Source organism: Microtus oregoni, unplaced genomic scaffold (genome assembly GCF_018167655.1).
Source record: "Microtus oregoni isolate MIOR12 unplaced genomic scaffold, Mior012 000102F_ref0000329, whole genome shotgun sequence".
In the NCBI taxonomy this organism is placed as follows: Eukaryota; Metazoa; Chordata; class Mammalia; order Rodentia; family Cricetidae; genus Microtus; species Microtus oregoni.
The window spans coordinates 2,093,722-2,116,439 of NW_024544716.1; the positions used below are offsets into that span (position 1 = coordinate 2,093,722).

General features: G+C 47.6%; 1 protein-coding gene across 3 annotated transcripts in view; it reads left to right on the plus strand.

The window, feature by feature from the left end:
* Znf536 (zinc finger protein 536) overlaps positions 1 to 22,718 on the plus strand; it is a 452,253-nt gene that overhangs the window by 278,052 nt on the left and 151,483 nt on the right. For 2 of the 3 annotated variants that reach the window (XM_041644849.1, XM_041644850.1), the window contains 2 exons: positions 592 to 747; positions 13,013 to 14,581. In XM_041644849.1, coding sequence (XP_041500783.1) covers positions 592 to 747; positions 13,013 to 14,581 — 1,725 coding nt within the window. Of the gene's footprint in view, positions 1 to 591; positions 748 to 13,012; positions 14,582 to 21,547; positions 22,437 to 22,718 lie in introns of those variants that run through there. The other variant, XM_041644851.1, reaches the window with a different exon arrangement.

The following is a 22,718-nucleotide window of genomic DNA, read 5'->3' on the forward strand; positions in this document are numbered from 1 at the left end:
GCATCTCCATCCGTTTTCTTCTTCCTTTCATGCAGTTCCACCAGTCAGGGATGGGTACAACTTCACAAGGAAGCAGCGATCGCTTTGGGATAATTTTCTTTCCTGTCCCAAAATAGCTGGGTGTCTGCCTGTCTCGGGGAGTCAGCTGAGACATGTCCCGGCCCCCTTTGTGACTGGCAAAGCTGCAACTGTGCTTTTGGTCCTGGAGTGAACTTTCTAGCTAGTCTATATTACGAATTAATCAAATTCCACCAGTGCCCACATTTTTAAACTTTTAGAAAAAAAATATTTAATAGGAACTAAGCAAAAAGAAGAAATCAAACCAGCTGCTGACACAGCTGTTTCTTCTCTTGTTTAATTCAGTTCAATATAAAGGTACCATATGCTGCTTAAAATGATGATAGGAAAGATGAAATAATTTAAGAGAATAACAAGAAAATACATGAATTGTCAGCATTCTGTCAGATTCAAAGAATGAAATAGACAGGTGTAGTATTGACATGTTTAACTTTGTGTGGTGTTAGCAGTTTTGGTGCGAACAACTCCTGACATGTGCTGAAGTGATGCGAGAATGTTTCTCATCCACTGCAGACATCGGCGAGGAGGCCGGGAGAGCCGCCGGGGGCGTCCAGCAGCAGGCGCTGCTTCGAGACAGGAACCTGGGCTCGGCCATGAAGGACTGCCCGTACTGTGGGAAGACTTTCCGGACTTCCCATCACCTTAAGGTCCACCTGAGGATACACACAGGTGAGAGAGATCTAGGTGTATCCACGTGTTAGGGAGTAGCACCTAGAGACGAAGCCCCGAGCCCACAGCTGTGTGAATCACCAGCGCTGTGTGTCCCCCGGGCTTTTCACTGCAGTCTCCAGGCAGTGTAAAGAAAGAGAGGTTGGTTCTGGCTCGTAGGTTCAGCTCGTGTTCAGATGACTCCTTTGCTTGTAGCTCAGCAGCAAAATCAAAACAGACCAACCACTCTAAGAAAAGGCCTCAAATGACTGCACAGACTGGCCTGTGGCCAGCCTTGAGGCTGAACAGGTAGAGTCATTCTGCTTATGTGGTGGTTAGGTGTTGCCTCAAGAGAAACCTAGAGGCGTTCTCAGCCAAACAGAGAGAGTGGCCCCGCTTGTCTAGATCCCTAGTCTCTGCAGGGAGGCCATTCTTTTAGATCTCTGCCTTGTTCCCCGGCAACTATTCTTTCCAGCCTTCCTGCTAGTTGCTTGTGTATTGCCAATATATATAAAAAAATCTATCTGAGTCATGGACACCTCCATTTTCTTTGATTTTTCTCCTGACACTTTATCTATTGGAGTATGAGCTGCTGCAGAAGATAGACAAATATGCCATCTATTTTCAAAAATAATTGTGTTCTATTTCCCACAGAATCAATAACTCTGCTCAGAGATGGGCAGACACAGCCAGTGTATACAAGTCTTGTGCGTATCAAAAAGATGAGGAACTCACCGCCCTCAATTGGTTTCTTACGTGGTACCCCAAACTCTGACACCCCAAGGAACCCTGGAGATAGGTGACTGCTTCCTCACCAGTAGTAGTCTGGGTGTGGTGAGCATAGTCACAGCCCCACCAGCCTTGGGGCATGTTTCTCCAGAGTCATTGACAGTCACATGCTAGTTACTTTTTTCACTGCCGAAGCAGAGTAAATATAAAGGAGGAGACACTTGATTTGGCTACAGCCCCTCCTGGAAGGAAGATGACAATAGCGGACAGCTCTGTCTGTGGTGGAGGGGAAAGCTTGCTCTCACCTCTAGCAGTAAGCAGAGATCTCCAGCCAGAAGCAGGTCCACTCCCATAACTGCCAGCTAAGCCCTATGTCCCAAAGGTTCTGCCACCTTCCAGAACAGCGCCTTCAGCTGGGGACCAAGTGTTCAAACACCCAAGACTGTATGGGACATTCACATCCAAAAACGGAACGGAGGGGCGTTTTAAGACTGTGCAGTGATCTCCCAAAGGGCTTTGCTGCAGTGCAACCTGCTCCGTTCCTGACCCCATCCTCAGCCTCCTGCACTCTTTGTCTTCTCCCTATCCCTGCAGTGCAGAATACCTGTCCCTGCTGTAGGGCCTTCTCATGGCCATGCCTCCACTTCAGATGTTCCCCTTCCAGATAGTCACCCAGGGCTTACCTCAAACATGAGCCTTATTGAAGATACTTCACTCTCCCTAGTAAAGATACTTCCCACCCCCTACCTGATTTTTGGCATGAATGTAAGATGTTGTTAAAAGCCTGATTTTGCTCCATTCTTTCTTACAATGGGCATTGTTTCCAGCCGAGCAGAGCCTCAGATTTGTGAGGGTCATCGTTTGTCCCACCTTTATCATTGCTATTCCTGTAAGCCTGTTTCTGAGAGAGTTCCTTACACATGGGTGGTGGTGGTGGTGGTGGGGTAACTGAAATTGTTCTCCATACATTCATTTATCTATTTGCATGTGGATGTGTTTGCACACACCACAGCATGCACGTGGAAGGAAATCAGAGGACAACTTGCTGGAGTGGGTTCTCTGCTGTCATGCCTCCCAGGGATTGAGCTCAGGTCCTCACGTTTAGCAGCAAGTGCCTTTACTGGCTGAGCCAGCTCCCCAGTTGGAGGGACACACTGAATTTGCCTGTAAGGCTGAATGGCAGAACAAATGCTGGAGTTGGAAAGTGATCCTTTTCTTGTTAGCCCTGCTCTGCATAAGGTGGCATGGAAGGGCCAAGCCAATAGGGAACGTCTAGAAGACACGAGGAACCATGAGATGCCTCAGCATGGCTACAAGTGCTGCATCCCTGGGGCCAGCCTTCCCTGGGAGGAGAGGGCCTCCGAGCACCTCTCGCTTCTTGCTCAACTTCCCTTCATTCCCCTGATTCACTTCTCTCCACAACTCACGCCCCATCTGGTACACTCAAGCATTTGCATTTTGTAATTCTCTCTCCCCTTGACTATAGTATGAGTTTCATGAGAGCAGAGGCTTCTGTCTGTCTATCCAGCTGTGTCTCAAGGAGGACAACAGAGCCTGGCTCTCAGGAAGCAAGTTCCCAAATGAAGGAAGCAGTGAGTGCTCGAGGGGAAGTAGCCAGATTCCGGGGAGTCGTCATTATCATCAGCGCAGACACCTGACTTCCTCAGGTTATATCAATGTTGGCATATTCGTCTTCCTCCCGAGGTCGGAGGACAGCACTTAAATAGTGGTGGGAGTAAAAGGGCATTGAAATGTTTGGGACATGAAAACAATCTGTGGGGCACCACTGCTGACTGTGCACAGGGAGTGGACACTAGACCAGAGGTATACTGGAACTGATTTTAGCTCACTTGAACATACAGCCCTGGGGATAGGGTCAGTAAAGTTCCTGGTGCCTCCCAACAGAGAGATGAGAGTGTGGTTCACACCCACACTACTGCCGGGAGAGGAGACTTCTGCAAGTCTGGCGAACCGCACGGCAGCAGGTAGATGCTGCTTCCTAAGGTTTTAAACTTTGAGACATTTGTTTCGTTCCTACAACTTCTATATCGTAGACTTCCAAAGTTTGTGACACCGAGAAGCAAGACAGGGCCAGGAGCAGCAGCATTCCAGAAACTTCCTCCATAAGGAGAAAATGAAAGAAGCCATGGAAACATCACATTTCCACCTCCCTGCCCCCAGAAGCAGCATTTACTGGGTTTAAAAAAGCAGAATGGAAACCAGATAAAGATCAATTTCTTTTTATCTAAGAACAAAGAAGTTGAAAAGCGCTTACACTCGTATGTCTGCATCGAGCAGAGCGTGTTACACGTTAGAAATCGTGGAGGTAAACACCCATCGCCGCAGCGTGAAAGCCTAGATGACACACAGTTAAAACAATCAAAACCGAGTTATTTGCTAATACACGATTTCATGTGGGGCTTACGCGGCCAAGCTGGGGGGAACTGCCCTCCACTTTGCCCCTTGGGTGTCCATGCTTCTAAATGGCATGGCTGGAGGACAGCAGGCCATGAGAAGAAGAGACTGCACTTCCAAGGGCCACCTCTGAAAATCCTCCGGTAAGGGACGCATATGAGGGCATTTAAAAATCCAACGTGTAACGAATACGATTTAATTGGCTTGGCTCTAGGTGGGACCATTCTCTGTATCTCTCTATCCCACTCCATCTTTATTAGAAGTCTTGATCGTGTGACATCGACTGATAAAAACCATTTTCCTTCCTTTTCTTCACTGCATTAACTTAATTACTGCTCTTCTTCTCCCAACACCTGTTTATTAGAGAGGCGCTGAGCAGAAGCAGCGTTCCGACGGCTCTGAACATCTGGGGGCTGAGGAGAACCTGCAGGTAGCTAGGACATTTCTGTCGCCCTCCCCCCACCCCAGCTTCTGACAGATGGGTGGGGGTTGGGGTGATGGGAGGTACCTTCGGGACCTCTGGAGTCCTGAGCTTCACTCAGTGATTCCCAGAGATTGTCCCCTCCACCCTCCACCCCCAGTCTGGCTCCTGTTGAGGCAGCATGCTTGCTACCCAACCTGAAGGAGGGGGAATCAGGGCAATTCCCGCTCTGGGAGATGCTACCCTGGGCTGGTTTGGACTGGATGACCTGATCACCTATGTCTGGATGATTTCCCTTCTGTTGATCAAGGGCAATGATTTGAATTCAGATCCAGTCTGCACAGGCTGAATGGAGCATGAATCAGAGTTCTCAGGGAAATAGACCGTGTCTATAGTGGCTGTATAGTCTACACTGCCCACTGACTCTCTGTTGGGCCAGACTGTAAGGTGATGGGTGGTTATGGCAAGGCTGAGGCAATGTCATGAGTCTGGGGTAAGCCAGCTTCAAGGCCAGCATGGGTTATACAGTGGGACTCTGTCTAAGGAAAGATTATAATGGAGCTGAAAACTCCCATCACCTAGTAAAATGGCAACTTCAAGCACATGTTTTATTTGTATGACAGTAGAAGTGTAAACTGACCCACTACACCATCTGCCAGTAGCACAAGAAGTCATGCTCAGAACTCGAAAGGACTGTCTTTGGCTTTCTTTCCCTTCAGTAGTGGCGGTTGAACTAGGCAGGTGTTCTACTGCGCTACCCTCGAGCCACAGCCATTACAGACAGCAGTCCTGCATGTCTTGTGTCCCGTGTCTCTTGATTTCGTGGGCAGACAGTCCTACTGCCATCTGGGTCCGTGTAAGTCCACTCTGCCATGTGATATTCTCACGGGGGTGAAGATGACTGGTGATGCACTTGCCATCCTGCACCCCCATCATTAAGGGTACAGTACCGTGTGTGATCAATAGGAAACTGGCTTCTGTCATCGCAGAGTCCGAGGTGTCCCAAGCACACACAGATTCCATTCCTTCTTTTCTATGACTCCTTGCCCGATACCACCTTGGGCAATGGGGTTCCAGAGGGATACTCAGAAGAGTCACATACGTCCATTTCTTGTGCTGGAGGCAGGCAGGTGTTGATGCTTCCTGGAGGTCTGTGTTTGCCACTGACGCTCCCCCACCCCAACGGGCAATGAGTGCATCATCCCATGCTTTGTGGACCGTGGACCAACAAGTCGGCTTTGCTATCCTGACTTATCTATATGTGGACCCAGACCAAAGAGCTGTCTGTGGCTGCAGCACCGACCATTGCAGAGAAACGTAATCAACAACCTCACTGGCGAAAACTTGGAGGCCCTAAAGTTCAGCAACTAATTAAAAATAAATCTCATTAGTTTCTTTCCTCTCTCAAATTATGTGGGCGGTTTATTAATCTGGTGGGGATGTGCTTTGCACACTGGTTCTCATCCCCGAGTAGGGACCTTTTCACGGGGGTGCATGGGCACGAGGAAGCCTGGGCTGCATCTGCAGGGGGCTCAGCTGTGGTCAGGTGGCCTAGGCCGGAGTCTCTTGGTCACACCTGCCGGCACAGCTGCCTTCCTTGGTGCTGCTTCCATGACATAGCAACTGAGACTGGCTGGCCGGGGTACGGGAAGGCCCCACCCTTGTCCTTGACAGCATCCTTTGTTGTGAGGTCTGAGACTTCCCTTTCACACAGAACCTTCGAGGATAGTAAGAGAGCTCTCCTTTGTGATCTTCAAAGGCTAGGTCCACAGGGATGGGAGAGCCATCTGGGGGTCACCTTGCTGGACTGCTGGGCTGTCTGTGCCGCAGGACGGCCACTAGCTGGTACACTCCCTGAGCCTCCCATGTAGGACCTGGTGCTTAGCTCTGCACACAGCTTTGCTACTGCGTCTCCTAGCAAATCAGTGGCCAGGATTCTTCCTACTACCCTGTTGCAGGAAAGGAAACAGGGACTTGATACTCTCAACCTGTAGCTACCAGGCTAAAGTCGCCGATTTTCCGGAACTGTCGTATCCTAAAACTGTCCCTTCGCTCAGTGCTCTGTACTGATATTGCTCGCTGCTTGAATTTCATGCTCGCTTTAGGGAATTACCGTGACCTTTCTTTGACAGGCCGTGCCTACACCACCGCCTGCAGGAGAGCAGGAAGTGGCTTATAGGCACATGTGTGGTGTGACCGCCACCCCTAAGTAACCTACAGGAACGTGCGAGACAACCAGCCTCTCTGCTACTCCTGGCTCAGATTGGGACCAGGCCAGGGCTCCTTGACCCCTTGTGCTGTGCTTAAGTTTCTCCACCAGCACAATAAGCATAGGGAAGTATGAGGCTGGGGAATGGCCACTGTAGGCTCTTCGGGAGCTCAAATCCGTGGAAGAAGTTGCAGGACAAGGTAACTGCCAGTAGATATGCTATCTCCTCCCGGGACAGTACTATGGAAGCTGCTGTCCCAGTGGCATCCTGAGTGCCGCCTGCTAGGTGGCCTTTGGCTGCATGAGCTAGCCAGCTGCTGTGACACACTACACACAAAGAAAGTTCCATGAACACCTGTCCCAGAACAAGTTGGGTTAGATGGGGCTGCTTTTTCTGTCGCCTCCTCCAACAGGGTTGTGTCTGCTGTCATCCTTCATCCCAGAACCATCATCTGAGCCGCGATAGGAGAGAGGAACATTGTCTCCAAAAGGAGATAGCCCCCTCTTTTTTTTCTTTTTGTTTGGATCTAAAGTGCAGCCTTCCTATCTCTAAGACAAACTAAAAGCCCATTTTGTTCCTCTGTCGTCCCTCATGGCTGCTCTTCCTGCCTTTAATGACATCCCAAACTTTTGTGGAAAATAATTGATTGAATTTAAATTTCCTTAAAAGTTTAAGAGGTAATGTTACAGTATAAATTTTCTAGCAAACACTAAGTAGGGAAATATCCATTAGTGAAATTAACTACAGTTTCTAGGTAGCTAACAATGTGGCGTATACAGTAGGGCATGGCTAATGAACACTGCAGTGGGTGATATTTCATTATACAAATTAATGCTCACATTTTAATGGGAAAGTCACATAATGAATCTCGGCTTCAGTGACAGCAATTAGAGACACAGATTGTCCCCTTCTGGACAAGGCAGTGTTTAGCAATAAGCAGCTGTGTGAAAAGTCTTCAGGTTTACAACATATATATGCTTTGGGGGAATTAGTGTACAATTTATATTAATGTACTGAAGCTTCGCTGCAAAGGCAACACCGTATTTATCTCTCCCGGTATTAACTAAGTAAAGACATGTAAGAAGACTAAATAAATATCCAAAAGAGGTCGCAATGCTGGAGAATATTTAGTTACTCAATTTCAAAGTGGAAACACTTTTAGAAATTAGCCAAAAAAAAAAAAAGGTCAGGCATACGTCTTAAAAAAATAATAAAGGGGTTTCCAAAGAGAATGCTATGAATATGTGTGTGTGTATGTATGTATGCATGTATATGTGTATGTATATATATGTGTATGTACATGTGTATGTGTGTATGTATGTGTGTATACATGTGTGTGTATGTATGTATGTGTATATGTATATATGTGTATATATATCTATGTGTTTATTATTTTGGAGAGGTATTATTAGAAGCTTACCCTGAATAGTTCCAAAATAGCTCAAGTTCTTATGGAACTCCCAGGTGCAAAGTAGTTGAGAAAAGTAAAAGTATCTGGGTATATTTTTATTTTCTCTCTCTCTCTCTCTATGTGTGTGTGTGTGTGTGTGTGTGTGTGTGTGTGTGTGTGTGTGTTATTCTGGGTTTAGTAATGGACACCCGTCATTCTAGCACTCAGGGGCTGAGGCAGAAATATCATGAGTTCAAGGCCAACGTGGGCTACACAGGGAGAACTTGTATTAAAAGAATTAAATACGACTATGGAATTATAGGTACAAAGAAGTGGTTAGTCCATCACCTGGTCATGTACTTCTAAAAGCTTACAGTCTAATGATTAGGAATCAATGAGATTCCAAAATTGAATATATATTTCATGCTACACACTGGTGAGAAGTTAACTTAATTCTAAGATGTTTCCAATATGTTCATTAGTCCACCAAAATGACGAACCGATTAACTTTTTTTTTAAATGTATTATGTCTTTTCTAGCCGAACTCTTTTCTAGAAATATACTGTATGACCTACATTGTATTTCTTTAAAAATATTGTGAGAGGATCATTAATTCTCTTACCTTCTTCCTCCAGTGTGTGGACAGCCTAATCTTGGACATCCTTGTAGTAAGGCACAGGTTTTGAACTAGCTTCCTGTACTAGACCCATTCTTCAAGCCAGGGTACCATTGCCCTCTGAGTGTCTGAAGTTCTAAAGTGAGATGGTAGTATATAAATGAAGGTAGGTATGTGGGCATCTGGAGAGGAGAATTCTCTTAGGCCATCAGAGATTCAGGCTCTCTCAGAGTTACAACCTTCGTTCCCCCCTCCTCACTGTTTCACGTGCTGGTGTTTGCACGAGTTTGTGGCTGCTCCAGCAAGCAGATGCCAGGACCGATCATGGAGGTGACTGGAGGACTCACAACCTCCCGCAAAGCCTGGGGCAGTCTGAGGGATTCCCCTAGGAGAGTGGCTTAAGTGGCCAATCATTCAAGTAGACAGAGCTGCTGACAGGGTCCGAGGTTACCTGTGCCACCCAGGTGCACACACAGGGAATGACTGTCCAAGTCTCCGTCAGAGCCAGACCTCAGTTGGGAGCCACTGGGTGTACTCACTACCTGGCTTCTTGCAGAATTCTGTCCATGTCTGCAGCGTGGGACTTGTCATGGTCAGCCCAGAGTGCTAGCCTGGAAGAATGTGTCCAGATGCAGAGGCTTTGACCATGAAGCTGTTCAGTACAGGTGGACTCAGCATTTGCTTGCTGGCCAAACAGAGGAGGGACCTCTACCATTCCTCCAAGCTGCTAAACTTGCTGATACAATTTCCTTATCATGTCTTACCAGGCTCCATCCAGGCCAATGTTGTGCAAAGTTTGCCTCCTGAGTACACCCAAATGCATCCTTTGGGGAAAGAATGCATGGGAAACAGCTGGGATGCTCCCAGTGGGACATAAAGCTCTCCTCATGACACATCACTGCCATCTCCCAGGTCTGCCTGGCCAGAACATCACCCTCCAGGCTGCGCCCCTCTCCGGAAGTCCAGGAAGCAGAAAAGAAATCAGCACATCAGAGGGTTAGGGGATAAGGTTTTTCAAACCACTTAAAAACTATGAAAAACCTTAAACTGAGAGGCTTTTTGTTTACCCCTTCCTCACTCTGGAGTACTTGCAGGAAGTGGCTGCCCTAGCACAAACCCTTCAGGACCCAGTCAGATTATAGCGATGCACAGAGTGGAAAGAGACAGCACCACAGAGGGCAAGGGTGGAGGAGGGCTTCCTGAACCTGGATAGCCAAAACAGCCCCTGAAAATCCCAGAGGAAGGGGTTAGAGAGATGGTTGCTAAGAGTGCTTGCTGCTGTGTCAGAGGTCCCAAGTTCTCGGTTCCCACCACTCCCATGGCAGCTTAAAACTGCCTGTAATCCCCCCCCCACCCCTCTTTTTCTCTCCCTCTCACACACAGACACACAGACACACACACACACACACACACACACACACACACACAGAGAGAGAGATAGAGAGAGAGAGAGAGAGAGAGAGAATAAAAGTATATCTAAAAGAAGAGAAAAATAAAAATAAATCCAGGAAGAAGCCCTTCAGTTCCCAGGGCCAGCAAGCGTGCTCTGAAGTTGGAGGTGCTTCTTTGTGCATTCATTCATTCATTTATTCATTCATTTATTCATTCAAATATGCACATTTCTGGAGAGCTGTGTGGATAGGTCTCTGGCCTCTTTGGGGGGCTTAGTGTGAAGCTTATTGTGAGTAGAGAATGATGATGAGGCCTCAAGGGACACGTGCTCTAAAATCTCACATTACAGGCTGAGAATGCAAATATCCCAAGACAGGACCCTATGTCCAGTGGAGCACAGAAAGGCATGGGGCGTCCGGTCTCCATTTCAGCCTCTCCAAATACCTCATGGTGTCTAGCTTGTCTTCCGTTCAAAGTTCATCATGTCGCAGCTCTCACTTGGGGATGTTTCTCAGGGAGTTATACCATGATCCCCATGCAGACGATGCAGGGGGGCTCCTAAGGGATTCGGAAAGATCAAGAACCTTGCTGATATTTTTAGGCCTCTTAGTTCAGAACAGAGTGAGAGAGACAGATATCAGCTCCTGTTAAAGCACCCCAGGCAGCCCCATGTTGGTTTTAGCAGAGTCCTTACAGTAAGTATACACGCCAGAATTACATACAAGTGATGCTTTGTGCAAATGCCAGCCTCTGGTCCCCATCCCAGGCCTCAGGACCCGGCACTGCTGTCTTCTTTGACTCCCTGCTGTTCGTCTTGCACAGGGTGGACTGAGAACCAACACCCCAGTGTACAGTTCAAACACGCAGCCGGAGAAGTACAAACACATATCCTCTGTACATCCCCGTGGTCCTGCCCCACCCACCTCAGGCCTGAGTCAAAGCTGCATCGTCCCACCATGCTTTGTCTATAGATGCACACAACCACTTCCAGGGGCTTTTATAAAGAGCAGCTTGAGCATCTCAAGTGCCTGCTCTTCTTAGCTATGTGGCTGTCTTCTTGCTGCAACCTCCTACCCAGGCTGCACTGACCTGTCAGTCAGGATCCCCGATTCCAGACATGTGTTCCATGCCGGTCCCCTCACTGGACCTAGCCCCTAGGCTCAGCAGATAGGGTCAAGTGGGTCATCAGCTGATCAGATGCCAGCAGTTCCCTGCCCATCAGCAGTGTCTTAGGGTGCCTGAATCTCATAGTAGGGAAATGGTCCTTACAGATGTAAAGTCTGCCTCTTTATGTCTAGTTTGTTTTTAAGATTTATTTTTATTTTGCCTATATGAGTGTCTGTCTGCATGTATGTCTGTGCGCCATGTACACGCAGTGCCCACAGAGGCCAGAAGAGAGCCCTGGATCATCTGGAACTAGAGTTACAGAGACTGTGAGCCACTGTGTGGATGCTGGGAACTTAACCCAGGCCCCCAGAGAGAACAGCCAGGGATCCTTAACTGCTGAGCCGTATCTACAGCCCCATGCTTACAGTTTTGATGTAGCAGAGACAGCTGTGGAGAAAGTAGACTCCAAGGGCACAGAAGTAGCCAGGGAGGCCCCAGCTGCTTGTGGTATGCATTAAGAGCTCTTGATGCCCTCATCGGAATGTGGCAGGTGGAGTGTCCCTTAGCTCAAGCACACAGTGTACACGGTGTCTCCTGTTCAGCACCTGGGCTGTTAGTACCCCAGAACACCCTCTGCTGTGAGAACTGGGAGTCTCTGCCCGATACTCCCAAGATTAGAGGCAGTGAAATATCTTCAGAGCTCCCTCCCCCACGAGCGATTGTCTGGCTTCCTAGATGTTTGACAATAGCACACAGGACAAGGTGACAAGATGGGCATGTTTGTGTGTGGCAGGGAGGGTTGGGGGCTTCCTAGGAGCAATTATTGTAGATTTTTACAGAGAACTGTGAGCTAAAAGCTATGATTCCCACTCCTCTCTTCCCCAGAGCTTTCTGGGGGCAGAGTCTAGAAAAGAGCCAGTCTTAGCCTGCAAGTTTTTGGGATGTGTTTAAATCCACATTTGTGTACATTTTCCTCTGCCCTCCATGTAAGCTGTCTGTTAAAGGGCTCTCTCTTCATCACACAAAGAACAATGGAAGTTGGGTGTTGGATTCAAATAAATATTTAATTCGTGAAAATAATCTTATATGTTCCAAAACACACTTTAAAGCTATTTTTGTTCTTCAGCAAGCGCCCATTACAGGTAAATTACACAGCTTACTACCTCAGCGTCAGCGCTGCCATTAGTACAAATTCTGGGTTCGACAAAGACCAGTAGATAATGTTAATTTCAGATCCAGAAACTAAATATACTCGGTGCCTTTTATTACTCCTTTTTCTCTTAAGTTTTATCGGCTGCTTTTCATCTTAACAATATGTCTTTACATCCCGCCATCACAGTGCACTGTAATGATATTAATATTTTATAGAATCGGTATTTATAGTTCTTTATTTAGAGACAATGCAGTAGGTCTGCAGATATCAGAGCCCGTCTGGAATGGTGCCCTCCAAATAATGATGAATTGCTTGTGCGGAATGCCATTTGCTAATTATATCCATGATTTACTGTGGAGCAAGGCTTAAATCATTCATTTCAGTCTTGCGTAACAGTGCCATAGAATTTTTAGGTTTAAAAATGGTTTCCATGTGTATAATTTAAACAAATTCTAGCGCTCTTGTATACACAAAATATTCGAAGCCACTCATTTGTTACATACGCCGTCTCTTTAAACTTCTACTTTTAATGATCACTGTGGTCGAAATTATTATGCTTAATTTTCATAATCATAGCCTTTAAATCTACAGTCGTTCTCACATGTTAGATAAAGAAAAAGATAGCTAATTGTGTGTAGATAGTGTGTCATCCCTCAATAGTCCCCAATGGTACAAAATCATTAAAAAAGCTTAAGAGCACAAATTATTCTTCTATTAAAAAACAGTCGTTCTCTTGCTAATTATTAGTTTGGGCTGCTTTGTCTCAAGGAACAAATGTTGATCCTCCTAGCCTTGTTCTGCACACCAACGATGAGATAAACACTTGGTTTTCTCTTCCATCGCTCTCTTGCAGGTGAGAAACCCTACAAGTGTCCTCACTGTGACTACGCTGGCACACAGTCAGCATCCCTGAAGTATCACCTGGAGCGACACCATCGGGAGCGACAGAATGGAGCCGGGCCACTGTCAGGACAGCCCCCGAACCAAGAGCACAAAGATGAGACCCCCAGCAAAGCGCCGTTGTTTATCAGGCCAGACATTCTGCGGGGAGCTTTGAAGGGTCTCCCCGGAATCGACTTCCGAGGTGGTCCTGCCTCTCAGCAGTGGACATCGGGCATGCTCTCCTCTGGAGATCACGCAGGGCAGGCCACTGGCATGTCCTCAGAGCTGTCTTCGGATGCCCTAAAAGGCTCCGACCTTCCTTCCAAAAGTGCCCACTTCTCAGAGATTGGAAGGGCTTATCAAAGCATCGTGAGCAATGGTGTAAATTTCCAAGGGTCCCTGCAGGCTTTCATGGACAGTTTCGTCCTCGGCTCTCTGAAGAAGAAAGACACAAAAGAGAAAGTCCCATCTGATGTCCATCCCATGAAAGTCCACGCCACGGATGGTGGAGAGGAGAGAGCCAGCGGGAAGCCCTCCCAGAGGAAGTCTGAGAAATCTCAGTACGAGCCTCTGGACTTATCTGTGCGGCCAGATGCCACCACGCTCCCTGGCTCCTCCGTGACCATGCAAGACAGCATTGCGTGGCACGGCTGCTTATTTTGTGCTTTTACCACATCCTCCATGGAGCTTATGGCCCTTCACCTCCAGGCCAACCACCTGGGCAAAGCAAAGCGCAAAGATCACCCCACAGGGGTGACAGTCAACTGCAAAGAGCAGGCACGGGAGGCCAGCAAGGTCTCTGTCTTGCCCTCCATACAATCAAACAAAGAGATGGCCCTGTCTAGCGCTGTCAGCGCTCTAGACTCTGCTCCTGAGAAGATGGCCCAAGGACCGGCAAAAGAGACTCTAGGGGACCAGAAGAGTGGCCAGTGGCCCAGCCACATGGACCCTGCCTTTTGTACCTTTCCATCTGACTTCTACAAACAGTTTGGTGTTTACCCCACTGTGGTTGGCTCAGGGGCCCCTGGCTCCTGCTCCAACAAGAATCCTGATGGGAAAACCCACCTGGAAGAGGACGCCCCTCTCCTGATCCCGGACACCGCAAACAAAAACCCTGCTGATGACCTCTCAGATGTTGCCTCCTCCGAGGACATGGACTCCTCCAAGGGAGAAAACAATGAGGACGAGGAGATTGACACCGAACCGGAAATGATGAGCAAGCCACTGTCTGCTCTCGGCAAGGATGATAGCAACGAGGGCAGTGACAACCTGCTGCCCCCAGGCGCCTCCCAGCCCATCCAAGGACTGGTCTCACCTTTAGCCCAACCATCAGAGGAACAGTGGCACAACCCAGGCCTCCTTCCTGCCCAGGACCTCTCAGCGGGGCTGCCAAAGCCGGAGCGGGGTCCCCCGGGGCTGGAGAAACCCATGAGCATGTTGTCGGTCCTCAGGGCCTACAGCGCCGATGGCTTAGCAGCCTTTAACGGGCTTGCAAGCAGCACAGCAAATTCTGGATGTATCAAGAGGCCAGACTTGTGTGGTAAGTTTTAGAATCCTCTTCCTTCAGTTCATTTCTCCCAAAACATCACTGCTAAATTGTGCATTAAAAAAAACAACAACAACAGTGACAACAAAATGGGGTTGATGTACCCATTAGCAAAATTTTAAACTAAACCTTAAAAAACAGTGCTATATAGTCAGTGTAGACAATCACGAAAGTCAACTTTCATTACTTTTGGGGTCCAGCTCTCTGTGTAATGCCTGTAACAGAGGCATGGGAAGGAGACAGTATCAGAGTGTGAACTCTCCTCTCATTTTTCATCCATAAGTTGGGGAGGGAAAGAAAATTCACCTAAAAAAATAAACCAAAAACCAAACAGATATGGTGACTTGTGAACTTCCCCGTATTTAACTCATTCAAAAAAAAAAAAAAAAAAGATGCCTAAAGAGAATCGCATATTGCTTTACCATGATCTACTTCCCCTATGCTCCTTTTACTGAGTTAGAGGATACTAAAATCACCACACTAATAGTGTGGCAAGGGACTGTCTCCAAATCACCCCACTGACAATGTGGCAAGGGACCGTCCCCAAACCGGGGAGATGGCTGTGGGATGTCTGTGACTCACCTACGACACATCAAATGACAGTTACTGTGACTTTGGCCTTCTGCTGTTGATGCCTTCTCTCTGTGTCTGTCTGTCTAACCTGCCTGTCGTCTTGTCTGATCTGGTGAATCAACATCTTTCTCCCTCCTTCAAGAATATTGTTACCCCGTAGTCATGCCAGATTTTACAAAGCACAGTCCCACAGCAGAGTTGGATCAAACAGATATTGGGGTGGGCAGGGAGGATCAGCATCATGTCGTTGGCACCCAGGTGTTCGTGTGTAGAAATCAGGTCTGCAAAGAGCAGCTCCATGTATTGTTCCCTGTACACCCCCCACCCCCGAATTCCCACGATACACAAGTAGCGTGGGCTGTACCATCTAATTTATGAATGAATTTCAGAGATTTTACCCTTCTTCTGAGGAAGGAAGGAAGAGAGGAGAAGAGGGAAGGCTGGACACAAGGGAGCATTTCCAAACCTCAGCATCCTGTTTCCTTCAGCACATAGCGGAAAACATAAAGCTAGGCTGTTTATAATCTAAATCGATAAATTTCTTTTTGTTTTTCTGTCATTCCCTAATTCACCGCGAAGTGGATCAAGTAGTCAGAAATACCTTTTTGAATTGTCAAAAATCACTAAATGGATTTATGACAGCTCAAAAAAAAATATTGATGGTTCTCTATACTGAATGATTCACACGGCCCCATTATCCAGTACCCCGGATCTATTTTTAACCGTGTGCAATTCATTACTCTTGAAGCTGTTAAAAACAACATTTAAAAGAAGGGAAAGGATTTATGTCTGCCCAGTAGTCCCCACTTCCTTCCAAAGAGAATGGTATTTAAATCTTTTTCTTTCATTGTTCTTTTAAAGTTTGCTTGCAGTGGTTTAATGAGTATTGTTGTTGTTGTTGTTTGAGGATTTTTAAAAGTCTATTTTCAGTTCTTTCAATTACCTACATAGGACCATGATTCCTGCCAGGAATCTACGCATCAGAAAAGATCAAAACCTGGCATGTGCATAAGCTCATTATTATTGAAATGAGCTCATATTACCCCCATTAATTTTCTCATCTTCCTATCAGTGTGGAAGAAAGGCTGCCTGCCTTGAGGAAGCTTGTCCAGTGGTGTCCTTTTTCATCAGGCAGCTGGTGGAGGGGGCAGCATGGGGTAGGGAGATGCTGGGTCTCCTGAGATTTCGCAGAGCAAGCAGGAGTCTCTAACCCCTCCCCAGACATCAGCTCACACCACTCCCTTTCCGTGGCCTATGCAAAACACTGGTCCTTCAAGCTGTTAGTCCCTAGGCAACAGACCCTGGGATGCAAGGCACTGCCCCTCTCTTTTGAAGTGCATGAAGACCTTTGGGCCAGTGAAAGCTTCCTGGGTCCCTGCTCCTTATACTCTCCCACACCTCATTCCGGCCTCTGGCCACCTGTTTCCAGAGAGCATCACTCCTGTATTTCAGTTGGTCCCCATTTTTACTAGAAGCTTCTGCTGTGGTTTGGTGGCAGGTGGGATGCCTCTTCCTGTCTTCTGGTCCCCAGGCATCAGGCCCAGCATAAGTAATTGTAATCTCATATCCTTGCTGGGTGTGGCAGTGTCCTAGAACCCAGGAGAGCAGTGGTCACCCTGGCTGAGAGTGGGTGTTTCAGAGGAAAACAACCGGAATCTTCCCTTCCTCGGTCTAGTCTTCTCTCTTGCTTGAAACAGTGTGCGTATTGTAAGTGCTACACTACCACCTGCTTCAAGGCAGGAGCCCTAAATTATCCCCAACCTTTATTTCTTCTCTGCCTCACTTAAAGTCGATGTCGCTTTGCAAACAGGTCCAGCAGCTAGGCTTCCTCGTGGAGCTGGACTTTGCCAAATCTATGCCTTATTCCCAGATTGCTTATATCTGAGTTTAGAACCTCGTTTCATCGGTTCAGTCAGCCTAGAATCCCACTTGGCTCCCCCAGAATCTCTGGTGGCTGGAATTCACAATTCTTCTGTAGAGGAAGAATCCTCTTCTTCCACCATGTAAAAGTACTTGATTAAAAAAAAAAAAAAACGTAAAATCTTTGCCTGCACCACGTAGACGCCCACAGAATCAGGAACCCCTCTTGAACCCACTGGCAAATCAGAAAACGTGTCTTTTCTCCTGCCTGTATGTGGGACTGTGTGTTGGGCATTGTTCACCCAGGCGGTAACACTAATGGCTGCACTGTCGCTTGCTAACTTTGAGAACTTTGGACCTAAGTCACCAGGTGCTTAGACCTGAGGTCCTGGCCAGTGTGCACTCGCCACTTAATATAGCTAATACGTTCTGACTTGGGTGCAGGAGAGCAAGCTGACGGAGGCTTTTAGGTGATGAGAGTCCTATAGCAATGCCCCTATAGGGGGTAAGATGGTAACTTTTCAAAAGAACCTTGCTTCGAGGCTGTTGTGTCAGTGTGTCAGGGACTTGTTCTAGACGATCCCATGGGAGATCCCGAGGCCTCTAAGAATCAGCTGGAGAGCAGTTTGTTAAGTTGCTGTTAGGGAGGGTTAGACGCCACGGGTCTGATCTCATCACATGACTAGCTGCTGAAGGTGACTTTTAGGATCCAGGCATGTCCCACACACCCTTACTCTCTTGTACGGTGTAAGAAAGGCACAGATGTGCCGCCAGAGAGCTTCGCCGTGGCCTGCATATCATCAGAGTGGAGCTGACCTCGGCTTTGCAACGGAGCAGGCTTCACGCCATATTTGAATAAGGGGGCAAGTGAGGCCTAGAGCTGTGGGCGCCCACTGGCAGGCAGGGCAGACAGGTTCCTTGTCCAGCCTGCGGAGCCACTGTGGAAATGTTGCTGTGAGAACCAGGAAGGTGTGGGAGGCACAACCCAAGGTACACACTGCAGTCTGGTCCACAGAGCACCTGGAGATCGCTACATAGAAACACTAAAGGGCTTGTGTGGGGGATTGGAACCAACTGGGCCACCCCTAACCTTGCCTTTTGAAACTGAGGCAACCAGTCAGAGCTGCCTGGAATTTCTGTGTTAGCTTTCTCAAACATGATTTTCTCTGTCCTTTTCTGAGCCCTCGGGGCTAGGCCTGATGATGTGAAATTTTTGTCAAGTTAAGGGGCTGGAAGGGGGGGAAAAAAGCACAATTCCTTTCCCCTTAACTCTGGCCTGGAATTGCTACCACTTGAGGAAGGGCAGCCCCATGTGGAGGATCCATCAGCATGATGGTGGTGAAGAGACCCTGTGTGCAGTAGCCTTCAGCCCGAGTGATATCCTGATGGGTGGGAGAAAGTCAGTGGGAAGGCAAGGCCGTCACACAGGAATAGCTCCAGGATTCCCAACGCCTTATGCTCAGCGAATTCCAAAACTGCCTCAACCCAGATTGTGGAAGGAAAGCCCACTGCATTTCGCAAAGACAAGAGAATGGGGACCTGACTCCCATAACGAAGCAGCAGCATCAAAATCCCGCTCCACCATGTGTTCTAAAATGTCTGACGTGATGAGACACCGTAACCAAACCACATTGTCTTAAGAGGTGACTTCTGTCCCACCATGGTTTCTCTGCCTTGGCAGTCCAGAACACGTCTTTCAGCCATGCATCCTAGAGCCAAATGTCAGCATGTATTTTCTGAAGGGTTGAGGATAACTGTTTCCAAGCTAACAAGTCAGGAGCACCTCTTATTTCGACTCCGCTATGCTTGGTAGCACTAAAGAAGCTGTAGACGGTGTTACTGCGTGCCAGTGAAAGTTTATGAGCTAAAGCAAGGGACGGGCTGGAAGTGGACAGGCTCTGGTGCGAAGAGGGATGTTCCTGGGTCATTGCCGGAGTCAGAGATGGAGAAGCCTGCCCTCCACTGTTCTGGTGGACAGAGATGATGCAGGCAGGACTCCCACCAGCCAATGCCAAGTAGACCTTCTAGAGGAGGTCGTGTGCATGTGAGGACCTCCAGAGGGGTACCCCTTCCCATCCCCTCACAACACCACAGGCAGAAGAGACAGAATGGCTGCGACTTAGCCCTACGGCAGCTGGCTCTCCACAGACAGAAGTACAGGGAGGAAGGAAGATGTCAAACAGTTAAGAGCCTGGGACAGATGTCTCAGTAGGATGAGTGCCCACCTGAAGGTGGAGCGACGAGGCGATGGTACATCCCCAAGTCTTTGTCCCTTTAGCACTAAGATGGCATCAGTGTGATGGAGAGTTTTGTTTCTTCATGTCCCCACCCTGCAGTCCGTGAACAGGAAATTCATCTCTGTGATGTCACCATCCCAGTGGCTACCATTTCTTTTTGGACTCAGTTCGGTTCCAGATATAAAACAGGTGCCTAGGGGCATAAGATTATAAGTTCTGGTTTTTTTTGTTTTTTTTTTTTTTTGTTTTTGAACTGACTAAGGTCTGTGGCGAGGTAGGGAAGCCCAAGGCAGCTGTTCTACTTAGGGTTTCTGTTGCTGCAATGAAACACCATGACCAAACAGCAACTTAGGGAAGAAGGGTTTATTTGGATTACATGTCTGGGTAACAGTCTATCCTTGAGTGAAGTCAGTGCGGGAACTCAGGAAGGGGAAGAAACATGGAGGCAGGATCTGATGCAGAGGCCATGGAGGGTGCTGCTTACTGAGTCACTCCCAATTGCCGATTAGTAAAATGCCCTACAGGCTTGCCTACAGTCAGAGCTTAGGGAGACATTTTCTCAATTGGGGTTCCCTCCTCACAGATGAATCTAGCCTGTGTCAAGCCGACATAAAATTAGCCAGTACAGTAGCTGTTGTTGGTACATGAAGCAGCACTCATGTCGACCATAAGACATGCAGACACCTGGGCATGGGTCACGATGCATTGCTGGTGGTAGCTGATACATGCTGTGTCCCCGAAACTAGTAGGTGCCATTAAGGAAATGACACTGGACAATAACCACAAAATCCCATTCTGCAAAGTGTGTGGATGCCTAAACAAAATCCAGCCAATCCTGTGGAGAGTGAGATGCCAGGGAGTGGAAGGAACAGGTGTGTGTGTGGCCGGTGGTCCTTGCTGTTCTGTCCAGTGCTGTGGTGCTTTGCTGAGTGCCTAAGAAGTCCGAAGCACACGGCTGCCTACAGAGGCTGGAACAGACACTCTGCTCCCCTCTCTGTCCTTGCCCAGTTTGACCGTTTTTAGATTTGTGTCAGCCTCTTTCCTAGCCCATTCCTTGGCGTAGCGTTTTCCCAGTAGGAAGGGCCATTTGACTTACTGCAAAACCCGAGGACAGAACCTCCTAAGGTCCTGGAAAGCACCACCTCCCTGTGCTTGTCTGGCCCTGTTGGGGACCTCCCAGCAAACTATAGAGAGTCTGTGTCTGACTGATGGGACTGCTCCCAGGTGGCATCCTGTAGGTAGACTCTCCTGCTGATGAGGGCACTCTGGCAGGGCTCTCCTCTGCCCTCACCCGGGGCTGCATGGCGGTACCTTGCCTGACAAAGAGACAGCCCCTCTGATGACAGCGTTCTTTCCCTCTCCTTCCCTCTTTTTAAATGAGAGGGAACGGGACTGGTGTGATGCCGCTTGCACGGCAGGATGACAGAACTGTTGTGGGGATGGCATTGTGTTTGCCAAATGGTCCACTCGTCATTTCAGAACAAACAAATGGATGGTAGCTGTGAGTCGGCAAACACTGGTGACATTTAGCCTTGTTTATGTTTCTTGCCTTTTGCTGCATCGTTTTGGCTCCAGAAGCTACTGTCTGAATCAACACTGCCTCTGAAATAGGAGAAAAGTCTGGTAGAGTTCATCTTGGTGGCTGCGTCCATATTTATTTGGGGATTGCATGAAACCAAGGAATCACAGCCAAGTGTTTTTGTTAAGAAAAAAAAAAAGAAAGGAAGAAATCTGTATTTTCCCTCCTTTGATAACGAGTTAAGATTGGGATCAGGGAGGACAGTTGAGGACGAGTCAGAACAGACACGTGCTGGGCTGGTGGAACCCGGTGTGTGACAGTGCGGACAGAAGGCCTGGGCTAAAGCTTTGACTTCTGCCTGAATGGCAGTGATGGCTGGAAATGACAGTTATCTATCTAGACTCAGGTCACATGTCAGCTGCAGAAAGAATCGGGACGCTTTTTCCTTCCTTTCTTTCTTCCTTTCTTCCTTCCTTCCTTCCCTTGTTTTTTTTTCAGATGTTGTATGCAAAGCCCAGGTTTCAAATAAGGTAATAATTATGTCTTATTACTTAGTGCTGATCAATAATACCTCTATACCTAATTGCTAGCTTGCTCTAATTATGTAGCCTAGTCCTGCACTAGCCAGAGCCAGAGAGACCAAGTATTATAAGTATTCCTCTATTGTCATCTGTTCTATTAAACTGTAGGGACTTTGGCTTTGCCCTCACTTCCACGCACCTCTAGCCCCAAACAGTTTCTGAATTAATAAATCTACGTGTTTTCTTTCAGGTAAGTGACACCCCATGTCCTAGTCACTCTGTCTGGACTTCCCCTTGTCTGTCCGTGCTCCTTCGTGGTTTATCTGCAGCTTGTTAACCGTGCAAAGTCAACAGAAGAACATATACACATATATGTCTTGAGTAAATAATTCCTACTGGCACAGGTGTGTGTGTGCACACAGCACACAGCCTACAGTCCTTGTAGAGTCGAGAGCGGCTGAAAACATTGCCCCCAGATATTTTCCAGTATTAATGGATGCAAAGGCTTAGTAACCTGAGTGAGCAAGGAGATTCACTCCATGTTACAGACCCCGACTGACAAATCCTGGTGGGTGGCAGGTTCCTGGATCAATGAAAACCTAACTGGGGGCAGTGTGTGTGTCCTGCCAGCTCACCTGAGCTCACAGGGCTGGGCCCCATGCTAGTCTCGTCAGCCTTCCTCACCTGTGTCTGATTGTCATGTGTTTTGTAACACTTTAGAAGAATACAGAAAAGTGCAGTAATTATCTTTCTCCATAGTATTTAAGCAGAAATATTGCTAGTTTAATATTGTGTCAGGTCGTCGTATTATCCAGGAACAGGTGACAGTAAAACCCCAACAAGCAGCACTCTTGACAGTCATAACGTAGAAACGGCGACCTAAGCGAAATGTGTAAACGTGTACCGGGTTATCCTGTGCTTTGGAATAGACTGTTGTTGAAATAATTAGAAGATATATTAAGGTGTTCCTGGTAATGAAGGCATGTAAGTTATCATAATTGTAGTTTCCTGCATAAGTGTCAAACCCTATCTTTCCGTGTGCTGTATGCTGAGTTACAAGCTAGGTCATTTATGAATGGAATGTAAAACAATACTAAAAATGCTTCAATAAGTTATCTTGGTATTGCTAATAAAAAAAAGCTGTGAAACATTAGTGCAGTTTTGAGTCATTATGTTAATTCATTCCACAACACCCTCTCGCCCCTCACATTCTTCTCTCAGCAGGGAGCCTCAGCAGGTCATTTTGGGGACCGAGCTCCTCAACATTGCCATTCATCTTCAGGTGGCCCTTTCACAAGCAACAATTCACCAACAGGCAAGAAGGAAAACCACTTTCCTGTTTTGGTGTGATGACTGTAGGGGGCGCCAGAGAGCCCAATGCCACACACCCATCTCTGCATCTTTAGGCAGGTTTCTGAACC